Below are 21005 nucleotides of genomic sequence, written 5' to 3'. Positions count from 1 at the left end.
GCAAACAAGCTCTTTTAACAGAAATTTTACATCATTTCTTTTTTTTTGCCTTAAATTTGGATTCCATTCCATTTGCCCCATAGTCTTTTATCTTTGAAAGTCTTTTGTTGCTCATCAAATCAAATTTGGCACCAAATATTAATAGATTTCTGTGACTATTAGGTGTTAAATATTTCTTTTGGATTGAATTAACATTACAGTTGATCAGCATAGCATAAATATGTTATAGATTTTGGTAAGTATTGATTAGACAAGTTTTATCAGAAATGCATTTCTTTTTTCAATTAGTTTGTGTATTCATAAATATCACTTATTACTAGCAGAATAATAGTGTTCAAGTATCCATTCTAATTTTTTTTTCTTTTTATAGATGTGAGGCCTGAGAAAACTTGTTTATTTGACATGTATAGATGGGAACGAAAGGACTTATAGCAATGCCACTTTGTTTTTTGGACTCACTCTCAATTATAGGCCAAAAAAAAAATCACATAGTGATCTATCATCAGAAAGCATCTTGAGGAAGTTCCCTTGTGGCGCAGTGGGTTAAGGACCAAGCATTGCCGCAGCTGTGGCATAGGCTGCATTTGCAGCACAGGTTTGACCCCTGGCCTGGGAACTTCCACATGCCATAGGTACACCCACCTAAAAAAGTGTCATGAATGTTCTTTTACTGATAGCTTGATTTTGTCCTGCTAAAATTAAACAAAAGCAAAGAAGTAGAAAGCATCTGACTTGCAGAAGTATGCTCTTTGTTACTAGCCATTAGGGTTGGTTCGCTTTCTTGGCATCATCACCAGTATTTGCAATTGCTCCTTTTTGGGGGGAGAAGTCCCCAGGTAATGCAGAGTATTAAGAGTCGTGATCAGAAGGTATATCTTTCTGAAATAAAGTGGGAGGTAGGGAACTAGCCTTACCTGATTAACAGGCATGTTAATTTGGAAAGCAAAGATTGTGAGAATTGGAAGATCTGGAAATTAATTTCCTCCAAACCGTACCCACATACTCATTGGAAAGTCTTCATATTCCCCAGGGGTATATGTTGGATGATTGCTGACTTATTAACCAAGCCTCTGTTGATGATTTTGGAACAGTTTACAGGTTTTCATTTTTTATGTAACACCACTAGGCATATTGACATTTTGGTACTTTGCTATAACTCCCTTTTTACTCGTTTCCATTCTCACCAGAAGTCTTTTACCTACACCCTAGCCAGCACTCCACATTTTCAGTCTTTTGTCTCTAGTCAGTCAAATAGCAGAAAATAGTTCTCATTTATCTTTCTTTGACTGTTAATGATGTGTTTTTAAAAATATGTTATTGACTATTTGTATTTCTTCCCTCATTGTCCTCATTTCTATCCCCTGCCAGGGTTTCTGTTGGATTGGTACTTTTTCTTATCAGTTTTTAAGAGCTCTTGATTTACTGAGGGTATTAACCTATCATACATTTTGCTGCTATTTATTTTATGTTTGTCAGCTGTTTTTGGCGGCTTTCACATTACAGAACTTACAAACACTCATGGATCCGTCAAATTTATCTATATGGCTTTTAGATTCCATATCATGTTTATGCTTATAAACATTGCTTACTCTGTTTCCTTTAAGTGGTTATATGGTGAATTTTGTTCCTTTTAGAATTTGTTTTTGATACCATACGAGGTTGGGATCTAATTTTTTCCCATTGTAGAGTCAGTCTTTCTAACACTGCTTATTGAATAATTTGTCCTTTTCCCACTGATTGAAAATGCCCCCTTAACTGTATGCTACATTCTTAGGTATTCCTGGTCTGTTTTGGGACTCTTTGGAGCCTCCTCCTTGCACCCTTGCCTCCTGTGATTTGCTTATTCCATCCCTTCACTAGTAACACAGTTATTTTCCAGGAACAGAGTCTGAGCCCTTTCACTTTTTTTTTTTTTTATTTTTTTTTATTTTTACAAACACCTTCCCAGGATTGTGGTGCCTATTTTAAAAAAGAGAGACCAGGGAGTTCCTGTTGTGGCTCAGTGGGTTACAAACCCGACTAGTATCCATGAGGATTCATGTTCAGTCCCTGGCCATGCTCAGTGGGTTAAGGATCTGGTATTGCTGTGAGCTGTGGCGTAGGTCCCAGACGCAGCTCGGATCTGGCGTTGCTGTGGCTGTGGTGTAGGCTTGCAGCTATAGCTCCAATTCAACCCCTAGCCTGGGAACTTCCATATGCCACAGGTGTGGCCTTAAAAAGCCAAAAAGAGAGAGAGAACAGACTTGTCAGCCAGGTCCAGCCCTAAGCTACCTTTCTAACCACATTTTTCCATATGTCCTCTGCTTTTTGAAGCATAATGTATGTTTTCATGTATTTCTATTTGTTCCTCCTATTTATCTTGGCTAGAAATGGCCTCCTGATCCCCATTCATTTCTTATTAAACGCTACTTTCCTTTTAAGATCCACTGTAAAGCCTTATCAAAGTCTCCTCTGTGGCTATTGTTTCATTTGGTGTCTAACTTTTACTATTTACCTTCCAATTTCCCCAAATAGATGATTACCTCCTTGAGGATAGAGGCTACCTCATTAGTCTTCATGTCTTTCCCTATTGCCTTTCATATAGTCCGTCTTTTAAAGTGCTTGTTGAATGGAATCTAATAACACACACACACACACACACACACACACACACACACACACATCCATAGCTCTAAAAAGTTAGTGAATAGCAGCAACTGTGTCGGGGTCCCCAAGACCACCCCCCAGGTTGGGTGATTTCCTAGGAGGACTCAGCAGAGTCAGCACGTGGTGGCGTTCATGGCTGTGATGTGTTACAGCCGCAGGCTGCACAGCACAATCAGCAAAGGGAGTTGGCGCACAGACAAAGTCCAGAGGACACCAGGTGCAAGTTTCCAAGAGTCCTCTCCCAGTGGAGTCACACAGAATGTGCCCGAGTCCCGCAGCAACGAGCTGTGACCACGCACATGAAATGTTGCCACCCAGGGAAGCTTGCGAGAGACTCAGTACCCAGTGCAGATACCTCATTCCAGATGCTGAGCAAGAAAGCAGGGGTTCAGCATAGACTTTAGACGCTCATCAGTGGTGGGAGCCCTCCTGAGATCTAAGTTCTTAGATGCCAGCCAAGGGCCAACCTTATAAGCTGGCCTTTCAAAGGATAGCAGTAGGTATACTCTGTTAACTACTTTCTGCACAACCATATTTTTGAAGAGCTTAATTTCAGATGGTAAATGCCTGAAGAGAAGAGGAAAGGATCTGTATGTTAGAAATGGTCAGGGAATGTACTTTGATTTCTCCTCTCTTCACAGAGGAGGTAGGTTTTAAGCTGAGTCGTGGAGAAGAGCAGGACTCGAAGGGGCTGCAGTCAAAGATCCATGTTTGGCAGTAGAATGTGGACTTGGGTAGAGATAGTGTATGCAAATCGCAGAGGACTTTGAAATTTGGGTAGACCATGGAGGATAAGATGTGGTAGCAATAGGATATCTTCCTAGGGTTAGAAGAAGAAAGTGGTGTTCGAGGGCGATCACTGGGTAGGCAGTGGGTAGGCAGTGGGAGGAGGTAAGGTTCAGGAAGACCAACAAGGAAAAGGAAACACTTGCATTGATCCAAGTGTCACATTATGAAATCCTAGATGAGAGTGCCACTCATAGGTCTAGTTCAGCATTCTGCTTAAAATAGGTTTTCACATAATTGGAAGAATGCAGGGATCAACCCGAGAGATGGTGTAGAAGAAGCTGTGTCAAGTGTGAATGTAATTCAGAATAATTCCACATTTTAATAAACAAGATATTTCAGTTGAAAACATTTTTTGGAATCATTATCGTTTCCTTTTAAAGTTGTTAGTAGGCAACAGATATTTTATTTGAAGATAGATGGATATAATTTTAATATTATATAATGAGTAAAGAAATAGGATACCATGAAGTCTGCTTCTCTTTAAAGGAATGATGCTGGCAAAAATATATATGCATGTATTTTGAATATTTCATTAACCAAAATAGAAGAATTTTCTTTCAGTACTGTTTTTGTTTGAAATTAAACGTTTCCATACTAATATAAATGCCAAAAATAAATCAACTTTTAAATTTCTTTCAGTTTTAATAATGTAAGATCCTAGTAAAAGGTAAGGATATATGTATTAATAAGTTTTTTTAATGTTCCAGAAAAACATGCCATTCTACCATTTTTGCTCTTTTATTAGTTGCATGGTCTTATGTGCAGTTTGTTGTTGGTAATTTGATATTTTGCGTAGTATCACAGTATAGAATTCACATCCGTTATCCTTTAATCATAGTCTTATATTGTTATTGTTAATTCCTTTTCCTGTGTTTATTGAAGCCATACTTTTTTTTACATTATAGGTAACCACCCAAGAGCAAGAAAGCTTCCCCCCGCCCCCAGTAGCTTTCTCTGCTGTTATCAGTCAGGCTAGAAGAGTCCATACAGTTTTGGAATTAGATACCATATGATAACAAAAGATAAAATACCTGTTTGAGGTTTCGCGTGTGTCACATCAGGCTCTGTACTTGAGGGACTAAGGTTTAAGAGTCTTGACTCTTGTCAGAGATGTCCCCAGTGAAACTCACCCCACTAACAGAAGGCTGTCTTCATTAACTTACTAATACCAGCCAATTGAGTGCCATATATTTTCTTTGTCCTACTGAGTTATCATTTGATATCCACTTCGATGTGTTCTCTTGTTACCTTGTGTCTTTGGGAGTTCATATAGCTTTGTGGGGATCTTGAGTTCAAGTAGTAATACAGTAATTAAAATATTTTGAAAATTGCAGTGTGAACAAACTCTAGCTCAAATGTTATAACTGACACTTCTTTTGAAGTCTGCATTTTTTTTGTTTTCTCTCAATAGGAATATACAAACATTGCCCCAGCAATCTAATCTGGAATTGTTACAAATGGAAACGACACTAAAGGACGATATTTGGGAGCATCTCTTTTTGTCAAGAGTTAGAATTGGCACTAAAGTACTAATACAGTAACTTTCTTGATAAAATAACTTTATTTTTCCGTAGTGGAATGCTGCAACTTTTTTACACTTAACAGTTGCTTTTAAATTACAGTATTTGATGTAAAAGTTGTATTAACTACAGCTTCTTTTGCAAAAAAGTCTCAAAAGGGCATTATTTGTTGATGCATTTTTCTCTGAGCATGGTTTCATAGAGAACTGAGTTATATCCAGACGTTTCTATGTTGAAAGGTTTGCTTATGTAATAAAAACAAAAACAAAAGTACCTGAATTGTATAGTGTCTGTACATCAAAGAACTTTTAAACAGTGGCCTTACAGTAGCAGTTTTTCTACAAGATTTTTCTTTTTCTGATGACATTTTGGCTTACAACTTCAAGTTTTCTTAAGCTTCTGAAGATCAAGGTCTATATAATTCATACATTTCATATTATGACATAAGAAGGCAAGAGAAAAGGTGCTTCAAATTTTCCATCAGGTAGTAATGCGTGCACTGAATTTTTAGTAATTGGTTCATTCAGTTTTTTTTCACAGTAATTTGCTCCTTTCCAATTTCAAAATGCTATTGTGGAAAATACATAAAGATTTTATAATCTATATTCCATCTTTTTTTCCCTCAGGGCAAGCTTGTGCATATCATATTTTTAAAGGCTTTTAAAAAAATTGACAGACAAAATCTCATCTTTGGAAATTGTACTTTGCTACTACAGCACTACACATTTTGCAAGCACATATTATTAAGTGTTTATTTTCAGTTCAGTTGTATTGAGTACCTACTATGTATAAGAACATTGATGGGATTTTAAGTGATATTTTAGGTCTCAGTACCTATTTCTTTATGTTTTCTGTGTTCTGCTTAATAGTATGCATACATTTCCAATTAAATTTTTGTGATATGTTTAATTGTAATGAAATAAAATATTGTTGCTCCTTCTGCTTGAAGCAGTTACTTGCCAGTTTGTGAGAATGTTATTTTAATTTTGTGTGAGAATTACAGCCCTGGGTAGGACCTGCTGATGTTTAAAACACCATTCGGTACTTATAAAGACAGAACTTTCTACTCAGAATCTGGTAAGAACTTAATTTTTCATGAATGGATTATGAAAAATCTTACTGCAAACGTTTAATTTTTTTTTTCTTTTTAGGGCCATACCAGGGGCATATGGAAGTTCCCAGGCTAGAGGTCAAATTGGAGCTACAGTTGCCAGCCACAGCCATAGCCAGGCCAAATCTGAGCCCCATCTGCAACCTACACCACAGCTCATGGCAACACCGGATCCTTAACCCACTGAGCAAGGCCAAGGTTGAACCTGCATCCTCATGGATACTAGCTGGATTTGTTTCCACTACGCCACAATGGGAACTCCCAAAGATTTAATATTTTTTTAATACCATTAAAAGATAGAGTAGCCATTTCCCTAGTGGGTCAGCAGTAAAGGGAAGCAAGAGCACTTGATGCATTAAAATCAGATAATAAATGTAGATAGGTGGCCTCTCTTATGTTGTGTACTGTCTTTATAGGTCAAGTTTTCCAAGCATATTTAACATCCCACTTAGGGTAAGAAAAAAATGCATGCACATAGTAGTATGACAACTTTATACTGTGTTAGGTACTCATAATATCTACTTTAAATATTTAAAAATTTATTTAATGTATTCCCATATTCTGAGGGGCAGTTATAAGCCTTGAATCATTAGGCTAACACATTTATTGCACAGATTCTGCACTAAAATTATGGGAATGAACAAGAGAGCAAGAAACATGGAGCCTGCCTTTATGGTATGAACAGTCTGATAGGGAAAACGAACATTACACATAGACATGTAATTGTAAACAATGTTGATTCTCTAGCTCTTTATTTATTGTAGTACTTAAGGGTAAAATGGTTGATTCAATATTAATCATTCCACAACTGGTTTTCAGTTTAGGCATATTTGAATATACTTTGGCACTGTCTCAAAATGCAAAGCGTGTTATTTGCAAAACACCTATTCGTAGCATGAATGTATTTAGAAAATATTGAGTGCATGAGATCTGAAGGCTAGAAAGAAAGGCTTGCTTTATAAGTTAGAATATAAAATAAGGGCAGAGATGTCTGTCTTATTCACCATAGCATCCCCAGTTGTCAGCATCCTACTTGACACAGTAGGAACTCATTAATATTAGTTGCATAAATGAGTAACAAATAGACTATATCTTTTAGGAACTAAATACCTAATTTTCTTTTTTTTCTTTTTAGGGCTATTCCTGCGGCATATGGAAGTTCTCAGGCTAGGGTTTGAATCAGAGCTGTAGCTGCTGACCTACACCACAGCCACAGCAACAGCAGATCTGTGACCTACACTGCAACTTGAGAATGCTGGATCCTTAACCCACCAAGTGAGGCCAGGGATTGAACCCACATCCTCAAGGATATCCGTCAGGTTCTTAACCTGCTGAGCTACAACGGGAACCCCTAAATATCTAATTTTCACATGGAGGTTAAATAAAAGGTTATCCACAGCACTTTTTATTGACTGGAAAGAATTTGAATTCTGTAATGCATAAGACTTTAGAAGAGAAGTCACATACCATTGCCTTGTCCCTTTCCTCTGTGTGGTAGGCCCTTCTCAGCCACTGGAAGACAAAGACACCAAGACACAGTTCCTGCTCTGAGACACCTCACAACTGTTGGGAAAGAGATTCACAAAAACAACTGCAATGTAGAGCGTGAAGTGCTATACCGGACATAATACTAAAGGTTGAAAGAAAAATTGGCATTCCTGATGGAGCTTTCCCGATTACGTTTCCTTTTTATTGGTTTCACAAACCTCACAAGGCACTCTCTTGGTGGTTTTCGCTGGTTTTAAAATTTGATGGGTTGAGAGAGAATGAGTAAAGTATATGGGATCTCTTTGGATTTTTTCTTTTTTTTTTTCTTTTTTTTTTTTTTTTTTTACGCAACTGCACCTGTGGCATATGGTTCCCAGGCTAGGGGTCAAATCAGAGCTGCGTCTTAGGCCTGTGCCACAGCTACAGCAACACCAGACCCAAGCCACATCAGTGAGCTACACCGCAGCTTGCAGCAGTGCTGGAGCCTTAACCCACTGAGAGAGGCCAGGAATCGAACCTGCATCCTCACAGAGGCAACATCAGGTCTTAATCTGCTGAGCCACAACAGGAACTCCTGAATTATTTCTTTTAGCTGCATGTAAACCTTCAACTACCTCAATATAAATTTCAGTTTAAAAAAATCAACCATAGTCTTATTACAGGAAATATTGCTATAAATATTTTGGAAGATACTTTTTTTTGATTGGAAGAAACTATTATAATTACATTGTAATTTATGTAGATACATAATATGGACCATATTTTACCCAATAATCCTACATTTTCCAATAGTTTTTAGAAAAAGAATGGAGATACTTTCAGGTGGAAGCAGAAAAAGGAAAGCCGGATCAGAAACTCTTCTTCTCCATTATCTAGCAAACTCAATAACCAGCAGCCACAGCTTCCCCAGCAGCAAACAAACAAGCAGAAAGATGCTAATGCAAAAAGGTATGGCGTGGCTTGCAGCCCTCCCTCCCCGCTAAGTAGCACCAGGTGAAGAAACATGTAATGGGGGGCCCAGTGTGGACAAAAGGACTGATGAGGTTACCAGGTTATGTGGAGGAGTCAAGGAAAGTCCTTAGGAAGGTGAAGGTTTTGATACTGTCTCAAGACCTCAAGGAAAGGGGAAAGATTCACAAGGAAGAGGCACTCTCCCCGTCGCAGAGCAGCCTGGGGCAGCCAGGGCCCACAGGATAAAGTACACCTTTGGGTCCAGTGAGCACCAGTTCTGGACACTTAATGGGACCCAGAAGAGAGAAGATACCAGGTTTCCCGACAAAGCTCCACTGAAAGGAATGGTAATTAACTCTGAATCCATTAAAATACACAAGATTTTTTAACTGAGGAATCATAGTTGTAGAATAGAATGTAAATGTTGGAAATCTCAACAAAAATTAAAGTATGTCAGTTGGGAGATGATGGGGGTGGGGTGAGGGAAAAATAGGTTGGACACTAAGAACTAACTACCTAATTGTTCATAGCCAGGTGTCCCGTCAGGTTATAGGGTTTAAGAGTGAATTATATAAAAGAGAAAAAAACCACTAGTGCTCAACTTTAAGTCTTTCATAACTTTAATTCATTGGCTCTCAGAGTATGGTTCCCCAGCCAGTAACATCAGCACCACGTGGAAACTTCTTAGAAAAGCAGACTCTTGGCCCCACCCCAACATACTGAATCAGAAGCTTGGGGCGGGGGAGGGGGGGGCAGCAGTCTGTTTTAACAAGCCCTCCAGGAGCTATGCATACACATTCAAGTTTGAGAATCACTAGCTTACATAGAAATATCATATGATGCTACGTATATGATATATCTAGAATAAGTTGGAAATAATTTTCTTTCTATTCTAAAAACATTTCTCCATTGCTTTGGCCCCTCCTCCTGTATGTGTGAACTGCTTTTCTTTTGTAACCTCTGAGAGATTTAGAATTTTTTTCTTTTGCTCTGATATTCTGAAAGTTACCAAACTACAGGTCTTTGGTATGGGTCCTTCATTTCACTGAGCTCCTGCTGAACTCCTTCCACCTGGAGACTTTAGGGCCTTCCACTCAGTGATAATTTTTGTCCTCCCATCGTCTCTCTTTTCTGAAGCTCTGGTCATACCTCCCAATCTTCAGGGCAGCACTTGGCTATATGGGCTCTTTTGTTTCTTTTCTTTTGCAGCTGTGCCCATGGCATAGGAAAATTCCTGTGCCAGGGACTAAAGCTGAGCTGTAGCTGTGACCTACACCACAGGCGTAGCAATGCTGGATCCTTAACCCACTGTACTAGGCTGGGGATCAAACCCGTGCTTCCTCAAAAATAACTCCAGATCCTTAACCTGCTGCACCACAGTGGGAACTCTCAATAGGGTCTTTTTCAATTGTTACTCTTATCATCACCTTTGTTATTATTTTTTTTCCTTGTGTATCTTTCCGAGCCCCCAGCTGTTGGTTTGTTGAATTCAGTTACTTTTCTCTTCCCTTGGCTTCCCCTACATGGCCTTCCCCCTGGACCTCTCTTCTCCATCTTCTCTGTGGCCTTTCACCCCCTGTCTGCCCCCTTGTGCTGGTGATCCTGAGAGCCCTGGCTCTCTTCTCTCCTTCTATGTTTCTCTTGGATGATTTAACTTAGATTCACGACCTTTTTTTTCTCTTTTTATTTTATTTTGTTTTTGTCTTTTTGCCATTTCTTGGGCCACACCCGCGGCATATGGAGGTTCCTGGGCTAGGGGTCAAATCGGAGCCATAGCCGCTGGCCTACACCACAGCCACAGCGATGCGGGATCCAAGCCGCGTCTACAACCTACACCACAGCTCACAGCAACAGCCGATCCTTAACCCACTGAGCAAGGCCAGGGATCAAACCTGAAACCTCATGGTTCCTAGTCGGATTCGTTAACCACTGTGCCACAATGGGAACTCCTTTTTTTCTCTTTTTAGGGCTGCACCCATGTCCTATGGAGGTTCTAGGCTAGGGGTTGAGTCGAGCTGTAACTGCTGGCCTACACCACAGCCACAGCAACACCAGATCCAAGCTGCATCTGCCACCTACACCACAGCTCAGGGCAACCCCAGATCCTTAACCCACTGAGCAAGGCCAGGGATCGAACCTGCGTCCTCATGGATACTAGTCGGATTCGTTTCTACTGAGCTATGATGGGAACTCCCTAGATTCATGACTTTAAATACCATGTGTTCATTAATGTTTTTATTTTTAAAAAGTTATCTCCACTCCTAACTTCTCTCAAGCTCTACACGCTTACTGCTCTTTAGAAATTTTCACCTGAACGTCCTACAGCAATCCCTGACTCATCCTATCTGAAACTGAACTGAACCCCAAAAGTATTCTACTGTTCATGATCTCAGTTAATAGCCCCTGATTCATAGAGAGACTCAGAATCCAGCCAGTCTTCTCAGATTCTACTTTGTCCAATTTTTGGAAAAAACAAATCTTTCCTTGGATGATGGAGCCATTACTTGACCTCACCTTTATCTCATTTGCTCTTTACAGACCCATTGTGGTGTGCAGGTTAGGTGGTGGGTAACATTGCCACAACTTTGAGATTACTAGAGGTTAAATAACTTTCCCAAGGTTGTGTAGTTAATGAGTGATGGAATTGGCAGCCAAGCCTTCAGAGTCATCTCTGACCATAAGAATAACAGCTCACAAGTACTAAGCACTTACTTCTATGCCAGGAAATGTCGTAGCTCTCTCCATGCATTAACTCATTTTGTCTTCACAGAAACACTGACGGAGTTACTTTTATTGTCTCCGTTATGCAGATGAGGAAGCTGAGGCACAGAGGAAGTGAGTACCTTGCCCAAGCTCACCAGCTAATATGCTCTAGAGCTGGGATTCAGCCCCAGGCAGAGTTTCTTTCTTAAAGTCCGATTTATTAAGGTATGACTTATATATGGTAAAATTCACCTTTTTAGAGCATACTGTTTTGACAAACCTGTACAGTCATTTAACCACCACCACAGTCAAAATAAGAAATATTTTTATTGGCACCCAGAGTTCCTTTGGGCCCCATTGTGGGCAATCCCCTTTCCCACCCCAAGCAAACAAGGATGTGTTTTCTATCCCTATAATTCTACCTTTTCCTGAATGCCATATAAATGGAATCATGTAGTATGTGGCCTGTTGTGTCTGACATAGTTCAGTTAACATAATGCTTTTATGATTCTTGCATCTTGTATATATTTCACTAATTTATTTCTTTTCATTGCTACGTGGTATTACATTGCCTGGATGTACCATAGTTTACTTATCCATTCACTGCTTGATGAACATTTGTTCCTTCAACTTTTTGGTACTTAGGAATTAAGTACAGGTCTTTACGTAGGCATGTCTTTTCATTTTAATTGGGTAAATGCCTAGAAGTGAGCTTGTCAAGTCATATAGTAAGTATATGTTTAACTTGGTAAGAAATGACCAAACTGCTTTTCTAAGCTGTATCATTTTATACTTTCACCAGCAGTATATGAGTGTTCCAGTGGCTCCACGTCCTTGCCAGCCCCAGTTATTTTGTTTGTGTGTTTTCAGCCATTCTAGTAGGTGTGAAGTGGCATTTTCCTAATGACCAATAATGTTGAGCATCTTTTCATGTGCATATTTGCCTGCACTCTTACCTACTCTGCTAGCCTCCTTCCCAGCAAAGTAGACTAAACCACTTGTCCCTCAAATGTGGTGCATTTTTGTGCCTTTATGCCTGCACACAAGCTCTCGCTATTTCTCTTGTCCCTACTGCCCTTTCCCTGTATCTGCCTGGTCATTTGCTTCAGATCTGACCCTTGAGACTCAGATTGGTAGCTTTCCCAGCCAAGCCTCTTCTGGGCTCCTAGGATACCTAAACCTACTCCCTACTTAGGCCCTTAAAGGCACTAAATAGGGATCACAGCCTATTTCTTTCTTCCCTCCATCTAGCTCTGTGTCTGACATGCTGTAATAGCAAAAAAAAAAAAAAAAAAAAACCTAGTTGAATGACTAAAGGCCTCCATATAGCCAAAATCTTCTAGTAGCTTCTTGGTACCTACAGAAAAAATTGTCCAGATTCTAGCACCTGGATTATGAAACACTTGGAGACAAAGGCAGGAAAATTGCCTATGTACTCAACTTTCTCTCCTAGGAGCTCTCCCAGGAGCCCTGTTTCACAATTTCCTGAAGATGAGGGGTTGAAGCATGAAGGGAACCATCAGTCTCAGGGCACCTGCTTGGTGCGAGGTGCTAGGTGGTAGGTCAACTCATTGATCACCTCACTGGGCTTTCCAGCCTTGGCTTCTTCATTCTCCTCCACAGCCTCTCCCCTCCTCGCCACCAGTCCAAGTTTTACCTGTTTTTCCAGATAGACATTTCTACCAATATTTTAGTCCACCTTTCACCACAACAGATTCTTTATATCTCAAGAGCAGGTATCTTGTAACTTCCCTTACACTTGCTAAGCTTGGAGGCTCCCAGCCACAGAGCAGTCCTCAGTAAATATTGTAGGTGTTAAAAAGAGCAATGAAATCTAGGAAAATTCATATTTTTAAAATAGATTAATATTGGGGATGTGAGATAATTAATCATTGTTTCCAAGAAGACACAGTGTAGTTCAATCATTTTTCATCTCTACAGAATTTAGAAACAGGTGACATTATCATACATTTCAACCAGTTGTCCAACTTTTTTATTTGAAAATAATTTCAAACTTGCAAAAGTTGCAAGAATAGTATGAGGACTATCCATACACCGTTTACCCAGATTCACCTAGTAATGTTTTTCCTTTGCTTTATCATTTGTTCTGGGCATGTTTGTGCATGCATACATAGGCACACAATTTTTTTTCTGAATCATTTGAGAGTAGGTTTCATGCACTCATTTACTTCTAAATACTTCAGTGAAGATTTCCTAAGAACAAGGACATTCTCTTAGCTCAGAAAATAGAACATTGGAGTTCCCATCATGGCTCAGCAGTAACGAATCCAACTAGTGTCCATGAGGACTCGGGTTTGATCCATGGCCTCGCCCAGTGGGTTAAGGATCCAGCGTTGCCGTGAGCTGCAGTGTAGGTCCCAGATGCAGCTTGAATCTGGCATTGCTGTAGCTGTGGTGTAGGCCAGCAGCAACAGCTCCAATTTGACCTCATATGGAACTTTCATATGCTGCAGGTACGGCCCTATTTACACCAACATGGATGGAACTAGAGACTCTCATACTAAGTCAGTCAGCAAGAGAAAGACAAATACCATATGATATCACTTATATCTGGAATCTAATAAATATATGGCACAATGAACCTTTCCAAGGAAAACGAACTCATGGACTTGGAGAACAGATTTGTGGTTGTCAAGAGGGAGGAGAAGGGAGTGGGATGGACTGGGAGTTTGGGGTTAATAGATGCAAACAGTTGCATTTGGAGTGGTTAAGCAATGAGATCCTGTACAGGGAACTATATCTAGTCACTTGTTATGGAACATGATGGAGGATAATGTGAGAAAAAGAATATATGTGTGTGTGTGTGTGTGTGTGTGTGTGACTGGGTCACTTTGCTGTACAGTAGAAGTTGAAAGAACACTTAATCAACTATAATGGAAAAAATAAAAATAAAGAGAACAACACGGAACATCAGTAAAAAAAAATTTTTTTTTTTTTTTGCAGCCACAGCCACGACAGATCTGAGCCGCGTCTGCGACCTACACTGCAGCCTGTGGTAACACCGGATCCTTCACCCACTGAGCGAGGCCAGGGATTGAACCTGCAACCTCACGGACACTATGTTGGGTTCTTAACCCGCTGAGGCACAACAGGAATGCCCCCCCAAATTTTTGAAAACATCAAAAAAAGCTAAAAAAAAGTAACATTGATAGTGGTGGTAATTTTGTAATGTATAAAAATCACTGTCGTGCACCTGAAATGAACATAATATTGTGAATCACTTAAATATATATATATATATTTAAATACATATATGAAAATTTAACATTTATGGAGTATTTTATCTAGTTTTGGTCCCTCTTCCAAGTGTATTACTTTGCTAATGTTGTTAATGCTGCTGTAACCAGTTACCACAAACTTAGTGGTTTAAAATAACACAAATTTATTGCCTCACAGTTCTGAATTCAGAAGTACAAATAGGTCTCATTGGGCTACAATTGAAGTGTCAGCAGGGCTCCATTTCCAGCCAGAGTAACTAAGTGATGTCGTGTTCCTCCCAGGGTGTCACATACATGTCCATCTCTCTCTCATTGAGGATGTTAATTCTGATCGTCTGGTTAAGGATTTGTCCATTCTTTCCACTATATAATTACTGGGCTTTTTTTTTTGGGAGGTGGGTGGGCCTTGCCTTGCAATAAATAGGCAATCCGAGGAGACATTTTCAGACTTTTAGAGAATGCTGCTCCTCATCAAAATTGCCCCATGCATTTAGTGTTTATTGATGATTCTTGTCTTATAGCAGTCTTCACAGTTATGGCTGCAAAATAATGATTTTCCAACTCTAGTACTCCTTCCAGCTTACCAGCTGGCATTGGCTTTCTCATGTAAACAAGACTCCTTCCTTTTCTCCTGTTTATTTGTCCATTTATGTATTTATTTAAGCTGCACCCGTGGCATTTGGAAGTTCCCAAGCCAGGGATCAAACCTGTGCCACAGTAGTGACAACACTGGATCACTGGATCCTTAACCGCTAGGCCACCAGGAACTCCACATTTGTCGTCTTTTTTTTTTTTTTTTTCTCATGGCCAGACCTGCAGCACATGGAAGGTCCCAGGCTAGGAGTCAAATTGGAGCTGCAGCTGCTGGCCTACACCACAGTCACAGTGCCATAGGATCCAAGCTGCATCTGTGACCTACACCTCAGCTTGTGGCAATGCCAGATACTTAACCCTCTGAGCAAGGCCAGGGATCAAACTCACATCCTCATGGATACTAGTCGGGTTCTTAACCGTCTGAGCTGCAATGGGAACTCATGTCCATTCATTAACTGTATAGATTCATTCCTACTTCTTCAGTGGTTTATGATTCATTATCATCCTTGATTATTTTGGGGCTCAAATTATCCAAGTTTTGCCAGTGGGAGCCCCTTTGAGCTGATTGCCATGTCTTCTTGCTATGTCGTTTTTAGCACTTCCTTACTTTATGGTATAAGAAGATGATCCAGGCTCATCTTGGTCATTCCCTGCCTCAGTCTTGAAATTGGCTATTTCTCCAAGGTGCCCTGACTCCTTTTAGTGGGAAACAGTATTAGAGACCAAGATTTGGGCACTAGTGCCCATTGCAACTGGGGTGACTTTGTTTCTTAGCCCTTTCAAGCAGCCATGGCTAGGAAATGCACACACTCATATACAAGCATATTATATATGCAGACATAGTTTAGAAATGATGACGTCACAGCGATAGCTCCCATCCACCCTCATAGGATTCTTCCTTGCCTTTGTTATTTCATATTTGTATGTCCCTTCTTCCACAGTGACAAACCTGGCTCCCAACACCAAATACATTTTTTTTGTCTTTTTTTGTCTTTTGTTGTTGTTGTTGTTGCTGCTATTTCTTGGGCTGCTCCCGCAGCATATGGAGGCTCCCAGGCTAGGGGTTGAATCGGAGCCGTAGCCACCGGCCTACGCCAGAGCCACAGCAACGCGGGATCCGAGCCGCGTCTGCCACCTACACCACAGCTCACGGCAACGCCGGATCCTTAACCCACTGAGCAAGGGCAGGGACCGAACCCGCAACCTCATGGTTCCTAGTCGGATTCATTAACCACTGCGCCACGACGGGAACTCCAAATACTTTTTTTTAATATAATGATTTTTATTTTTTTCCATTATAGCTGGTTTACAGTGTTCTGTCAATTTTCAACTGTACAGCGAACACCAAATAAATGTAATCACTCGCTCAATCCCTCAGTACATTTAAAATAGCTTCAGAATTGCTTTTCTCATACCACTACATGAAACAAACCTATACAACAGTTGAGGTTTTCTTTGCTGTTCTCTACCCCTTCACACCCGAAGACAAAAAGCATCAAGATAAATACATAAACTACTCGGATTAGTCTTCCCTACCCCTCCCTCCATGGTGTGGTTATGTTGTTCATTTGAAATACAGTTGGGTGTATTTTTTTCAATTGGCTTTCAGTTTTGGCTTCCTCCCCTTTACATCCTTTTTCTGTTTGATTTGATTTTTTGAATATGTAGAACATTAACATACTTCCACAAATCAAAACCATGCAAAGAGATACACAAAGAGTGTCATTCCCTCCCATATTCCTGTAACATTCTTCCCTCCCAGTCCTTGTACATGACAAACTTCTGGTTCCTCATTCCTGTGTTTCTGGTAAAGATAGGCAGATATATGAATGTTCTCTTATCTCCCCCTTTTTCCTTACGCAGAAGGAAGCATCTTCCATATCCTCCCTTGCTCTTTGCTCTTTTCATATAAGAAATCTGGAAATCACTCCTGGTCAGTTTGTGACATTGTCCTCTTCCTTTACAGTTGCAGAGTCTTCCACTTGTCCCTGTGCCATTTTTCAATGACACTCTTATGTTCAGACACTTGGGTAGTTTCTGATATTTTGCAATTACCAATAATGCTATAATCAATAACCTTGTGCATAATTATTTTCATCTTCTTGGGGAATCTTTGGGGTAAATTCCAAGAAGTGAGATTGTCGGGCAGAAGGATAAACTGTGTATGGAATATACTTAGATTTTGCCAGCTCTTCTCCACGGGCGTTGTACCAGTTAGTATTTCCTCCAGCAGTGCTGGAGTCTGCCTGTTTCCCCACACTCTGGCCCGTGGAGTGTATTGACAAGCTTTAGAATTTTTGCCAATCTGATCTGTTAAAATATGGTAGGTATCTCAGTGTTGTTTTAATTTGCATTTCAACCAGAGAGAGTTTAATTAATTCGAAGTATAGTTTATAGTATTCTATTAGTTTCAGGTGTATAACATAGTGATTCAGTATTTTTATAGATTCTACTCCATTTAAAGTTATTATAAAATAATAGCTCTATTTCCCTGTGCTGTACAATATGTCTTTGTTGCTCATTTATTTTATACATAGTGGCCTGTGTCTCTTAATCATCAACCCCTGTCTCTCCACTCCCCTCTCTCCACTGGTCACCTGACTAGTTTATATCTGAGTGTACATCTCTGTATCTGTGAGTCTGTTTCTGTTTTGTTGTGGTTGCAGGTGTGATGGTCAGGTACTGAAACATTTTCAGACCCTTAATTTGGTATTCTCTAGAAAACTCTTTGGAAATAGTTTACATTCTAGAAAAATTTTAGCACACATGCCTCCCAAATGGACAGGGATGACTTCTGAACCCTTCTACCTGTTTTTCTCCCTGCCACTTGGTGTCTTCCTGTTCATGTTTTAGCTGGTGGGCACTTTTCTAAAGCTTTCTTGCCCCACCTAATGGGCAAGGAAGGGAATGGAGCTGTCTTTTTCTACTGCTGCCTGGAAACCAGTTGAGATTCAGCACCCACCTCAATGTTCTGGCCTCGCAGACCTTAGCACCAAACAAGAATCGCAAGAGAACAAAACCTAGAGATTTGTGGTCATGTCTTCAGCATACTTCTAGAGCACATGTAGACCAACTATGATTTAGAGAGTGTTAATTAATAAGGGTGGCCGACATCTTTTTTTGTTTGTTTTTTTTGGCTGCATCCACCACACATGGAAGCTCCTGGGCCAGGGATCAAACCTGCATCACAACAGTGACCCGAGCCACTCCACTGCAGTGAGACAATGCTGGATCCTTAACCCAGTGCACCATAAGAGAATTCCCATCTTTTCTTAATTGTGCTAACTGCTACATATATAGTCTCTGATCACTCTAGCTGTTGCTAGAGTTAGTTTCTAGGACCTCGGATTCTCGTTTTAAAATTTTATTTACTGGAGTCCCCCTTGTGGCTCGGTGGTAATGAACCTGACTAGTGTCCGTGAGGACGCTGGTTTGATCCGTGGCCTCACTCAGTGGATTGGGGATCAGATGTTGCCATGAGCTGTGGTGTAGGTCACAGACGTGGCTCAGATCCCATATGGCTGTGGCTGTGGTGTAGGCTGGCTGCCGCAGCTCCAATTCAACCCCTAACCTGGGAACTTCCATATGCTGCAGGTGCGGCCCTAAAAAGCAAAATATATATATATGTATTTATATTTATTTATACAAAATGAAAACAAATAACTTTTTTTCTGGTTATAAGGCTAATGCATACTTGATGATGGAAAACATCCTAGAAAGTATAAAGAATAAAATTAAAATTTACCATATTCCCACCCCTCAGTGGTAACCAGAATTAACAGTTTGGTCTCAATCCTGTGGACTTTTGGCATATATATACCCACTGTGTATGTGCACACACGCATTTTTCTACTGTGTCTGTCTCGGTGTCTCTCTCTCTCTATAAACTCGCATATATATGTACATAAATATATACATAATAAAACACATTTTTCTACACATAATACACCCCCACTTTTTAAAAATAAGCATTAGATAGTTGTGAGCTTACCGTTTTGTATTTTTCTTTCTTCACAGCATACAGTGAACATCTTTTTCTATTCACCGTAAAGCCCTATGGTGAAATAGTTGCTACGGAGTAGTCTTTTTATATCAGTACCTTAAACCTATTTATCATGAACAGGTATTTGTTTATAGTTTTTAAGCATCTTGAACAATGTCTGTGAACATAAATTTTTGTACACATGACTCTTCCAGTAGCATTAACTCCTAGAAGTAGAATTTTGGGGTCAAAGAGTTCATGTTTTAAGAAATGCAGACATGTTGGGGTGAGGAGAATAATGCCAGTCCACCAAAGATGCCCATGTCCTCATCCCCGGAACCTGTGACTACATTACCTTACTTTACCTGGCAAAAGAAATGTTGCAGATGTAATTAAGTTAATGATCTTCAGATGGGGAGCATGTTCTTGCTTGTCCAGGTGAGCCCAATGTAATCACCAGGGTTTTTTTTTAATTAGAGAAACAGGGAGACATGATAGTCACAGAAGGAGATGTGATGATGGAAGCAGAGTCCAGAGAAATGTAATTGCTGACTTCCTGGAAAAGGGCCTCGAACTCGGGAACGCCAGCAGCCTCTAGTCTCCAGTAGCTGGAAAAGGCAAGGAGATTGTCCTCTAGAGCTGCTGGAGGGAGCTGAGCCCTGCCAACACCTTGATTTCAGCCCACTGACACTCATTTTGGACTTCTGACCTCCACAACTGTAAGATATTACGTTTGTGTTGTTTTAAGCAACTCGGTTTTTGGTCATCTGTTGGAGTGGTGACAGGAAACCGGCAAACAGTTGTCCTAAATAAGGCTTATCTCGCTTTGAGTGGACGCCTGCTCTACTCCCTTGTATTCTTCAGTTCCACTCCCCAGAGGAACCCACTTTCAAATCTTCTCTTTCTTCTGGATTTACTTCCCTATATCTATATAATACGCCCATAACTGCTATTTCTTGACTTAACTAATCTTAGGCGCTATCTATCTGGCTCCCCTTAGAATAGATGAGGCTCTGACTTGCCTACCTTAGTCTCCCCAACTTTCAACCCCCAAATCTCCCACTATATTATCATATTTTTTGGTCAATCAATATTAATTGCTTTATGTTATAGGACCCCATAAATACTGTTTATGACCCACATAGTTTATACTATAGATTGTTTTCTTTTTTACAACTTGTTGTTTTTCCTGATATTAATAAGTGTCTTGATTTTCTTATTTGCTTAGTTTCAGGCACTCGTTCAAATCCTGTTTTGGTTTCCTATTGCTACTACAGTAAGTCCAAAATGGGTCTTGCTGGGCTAAAACAAGGTGTTGGCAGGGCTGCATTCCTTCTGGAAGCTCTAGGGAAAAACCCATTGCCTTTCTTTTCCAGTTTTCAGAGGTTGCCTGCATTCCTCAGGCCCCTTACATTTTCCAAGCCAGCAACAGCTGGTCTTTCTCATGCTGCATTCCTCTGGCTCTTTTTTTTTGCCTCCCTGTTGCCTATTTAAGGACGTTTCTGATTATATTTGGCCCACCTGGATAAACCAGGCTCCTCTCCCCTTCCCAAGGTTGGCTGATGAGCAACCTTAATTCCTCTTTTCCATCTAATCTAACATATCCACAGGTTCCAGGGATTAGGATTTGAGCATCTTTGCAGGGCTGGGGGGTATTATTCTGCCCACTGCATCTGCCAGAAGCTATCAATAACATGTTCCACATACTCAATGAAATCAGATCTGCCTCCTAGAGCTCTCCATGCTGTTTCAGCTGAACTGATTGACCACTGGTCTTGCTACAGAGTCATCCCAGGATTGTCCATGTCACTGCTCTCTTGGGTTGCACCTTTAGCTTCCCGGGTCTCGTGTCTTCCAAATTCTTAGTGAACTCCTTTTTATGCTAGAGCACATCCTCCCAGAGTCCATGTGAAGCATACATTTGGAGTCCTCGCATGTCTGTAAATGTCATTCTTCCACCTTCATGTTTGATTAATGGTTTG

General features: G+C 40.3%; 1 protein-coding gene across 8 annotated transcripts in view; it reads left to right on the top strand.

The window, feature by feature from the left end:
* The window catches only part of BCLAF3 (BCLAF1 and THRAP3 family member 3), a 59229-nt gene extending 53320 nt beyond the window's left edge, over positions 1–5909 (top strand). For 5 of the 8 annotated variants that reach the window (XM_047764542.1, XM_047764548.1, XM_047764545.1 and 2 more), the window contains one exon: positions 4847–5902. In XM_047764542.1, coding sequence (XP_047620498.1) covers positions 4847–4876 — 30 coding nt within the window. In that variant the 3' untranslated portion in view covers positions 4877–5902. Of the gene's footprint in view, positions 1–4846 lie in introns of all 8 variants that reach the window. The other 3 variants (XM_047764546.1, XM_047764547.1, XM_047764549.1) reach the window with 2 other exon arrangements.
* Positions 5910–21005: the final 15096 nt, after the last annotated feature.

This window comes from Phacochoerus africanus, chromosome X, assembly GCF_016906955.1.
Source record: "Phacochoerus africanus isolate WHEZ1 chromosome X, ROS_Pafr_v1, whole genome shotgun sequence".
NCBI lineage: Eukaryota > Metazoa > Chordata > Mammalia > Artiodactyla > Suidae > Phacochoerus > Phacochoerus africanus.
The sequence above is the reverse complement of the archived record's forward strand: the minus strand, read 5'-3'. Positions and strand labels throughout refer to the sequence as shown.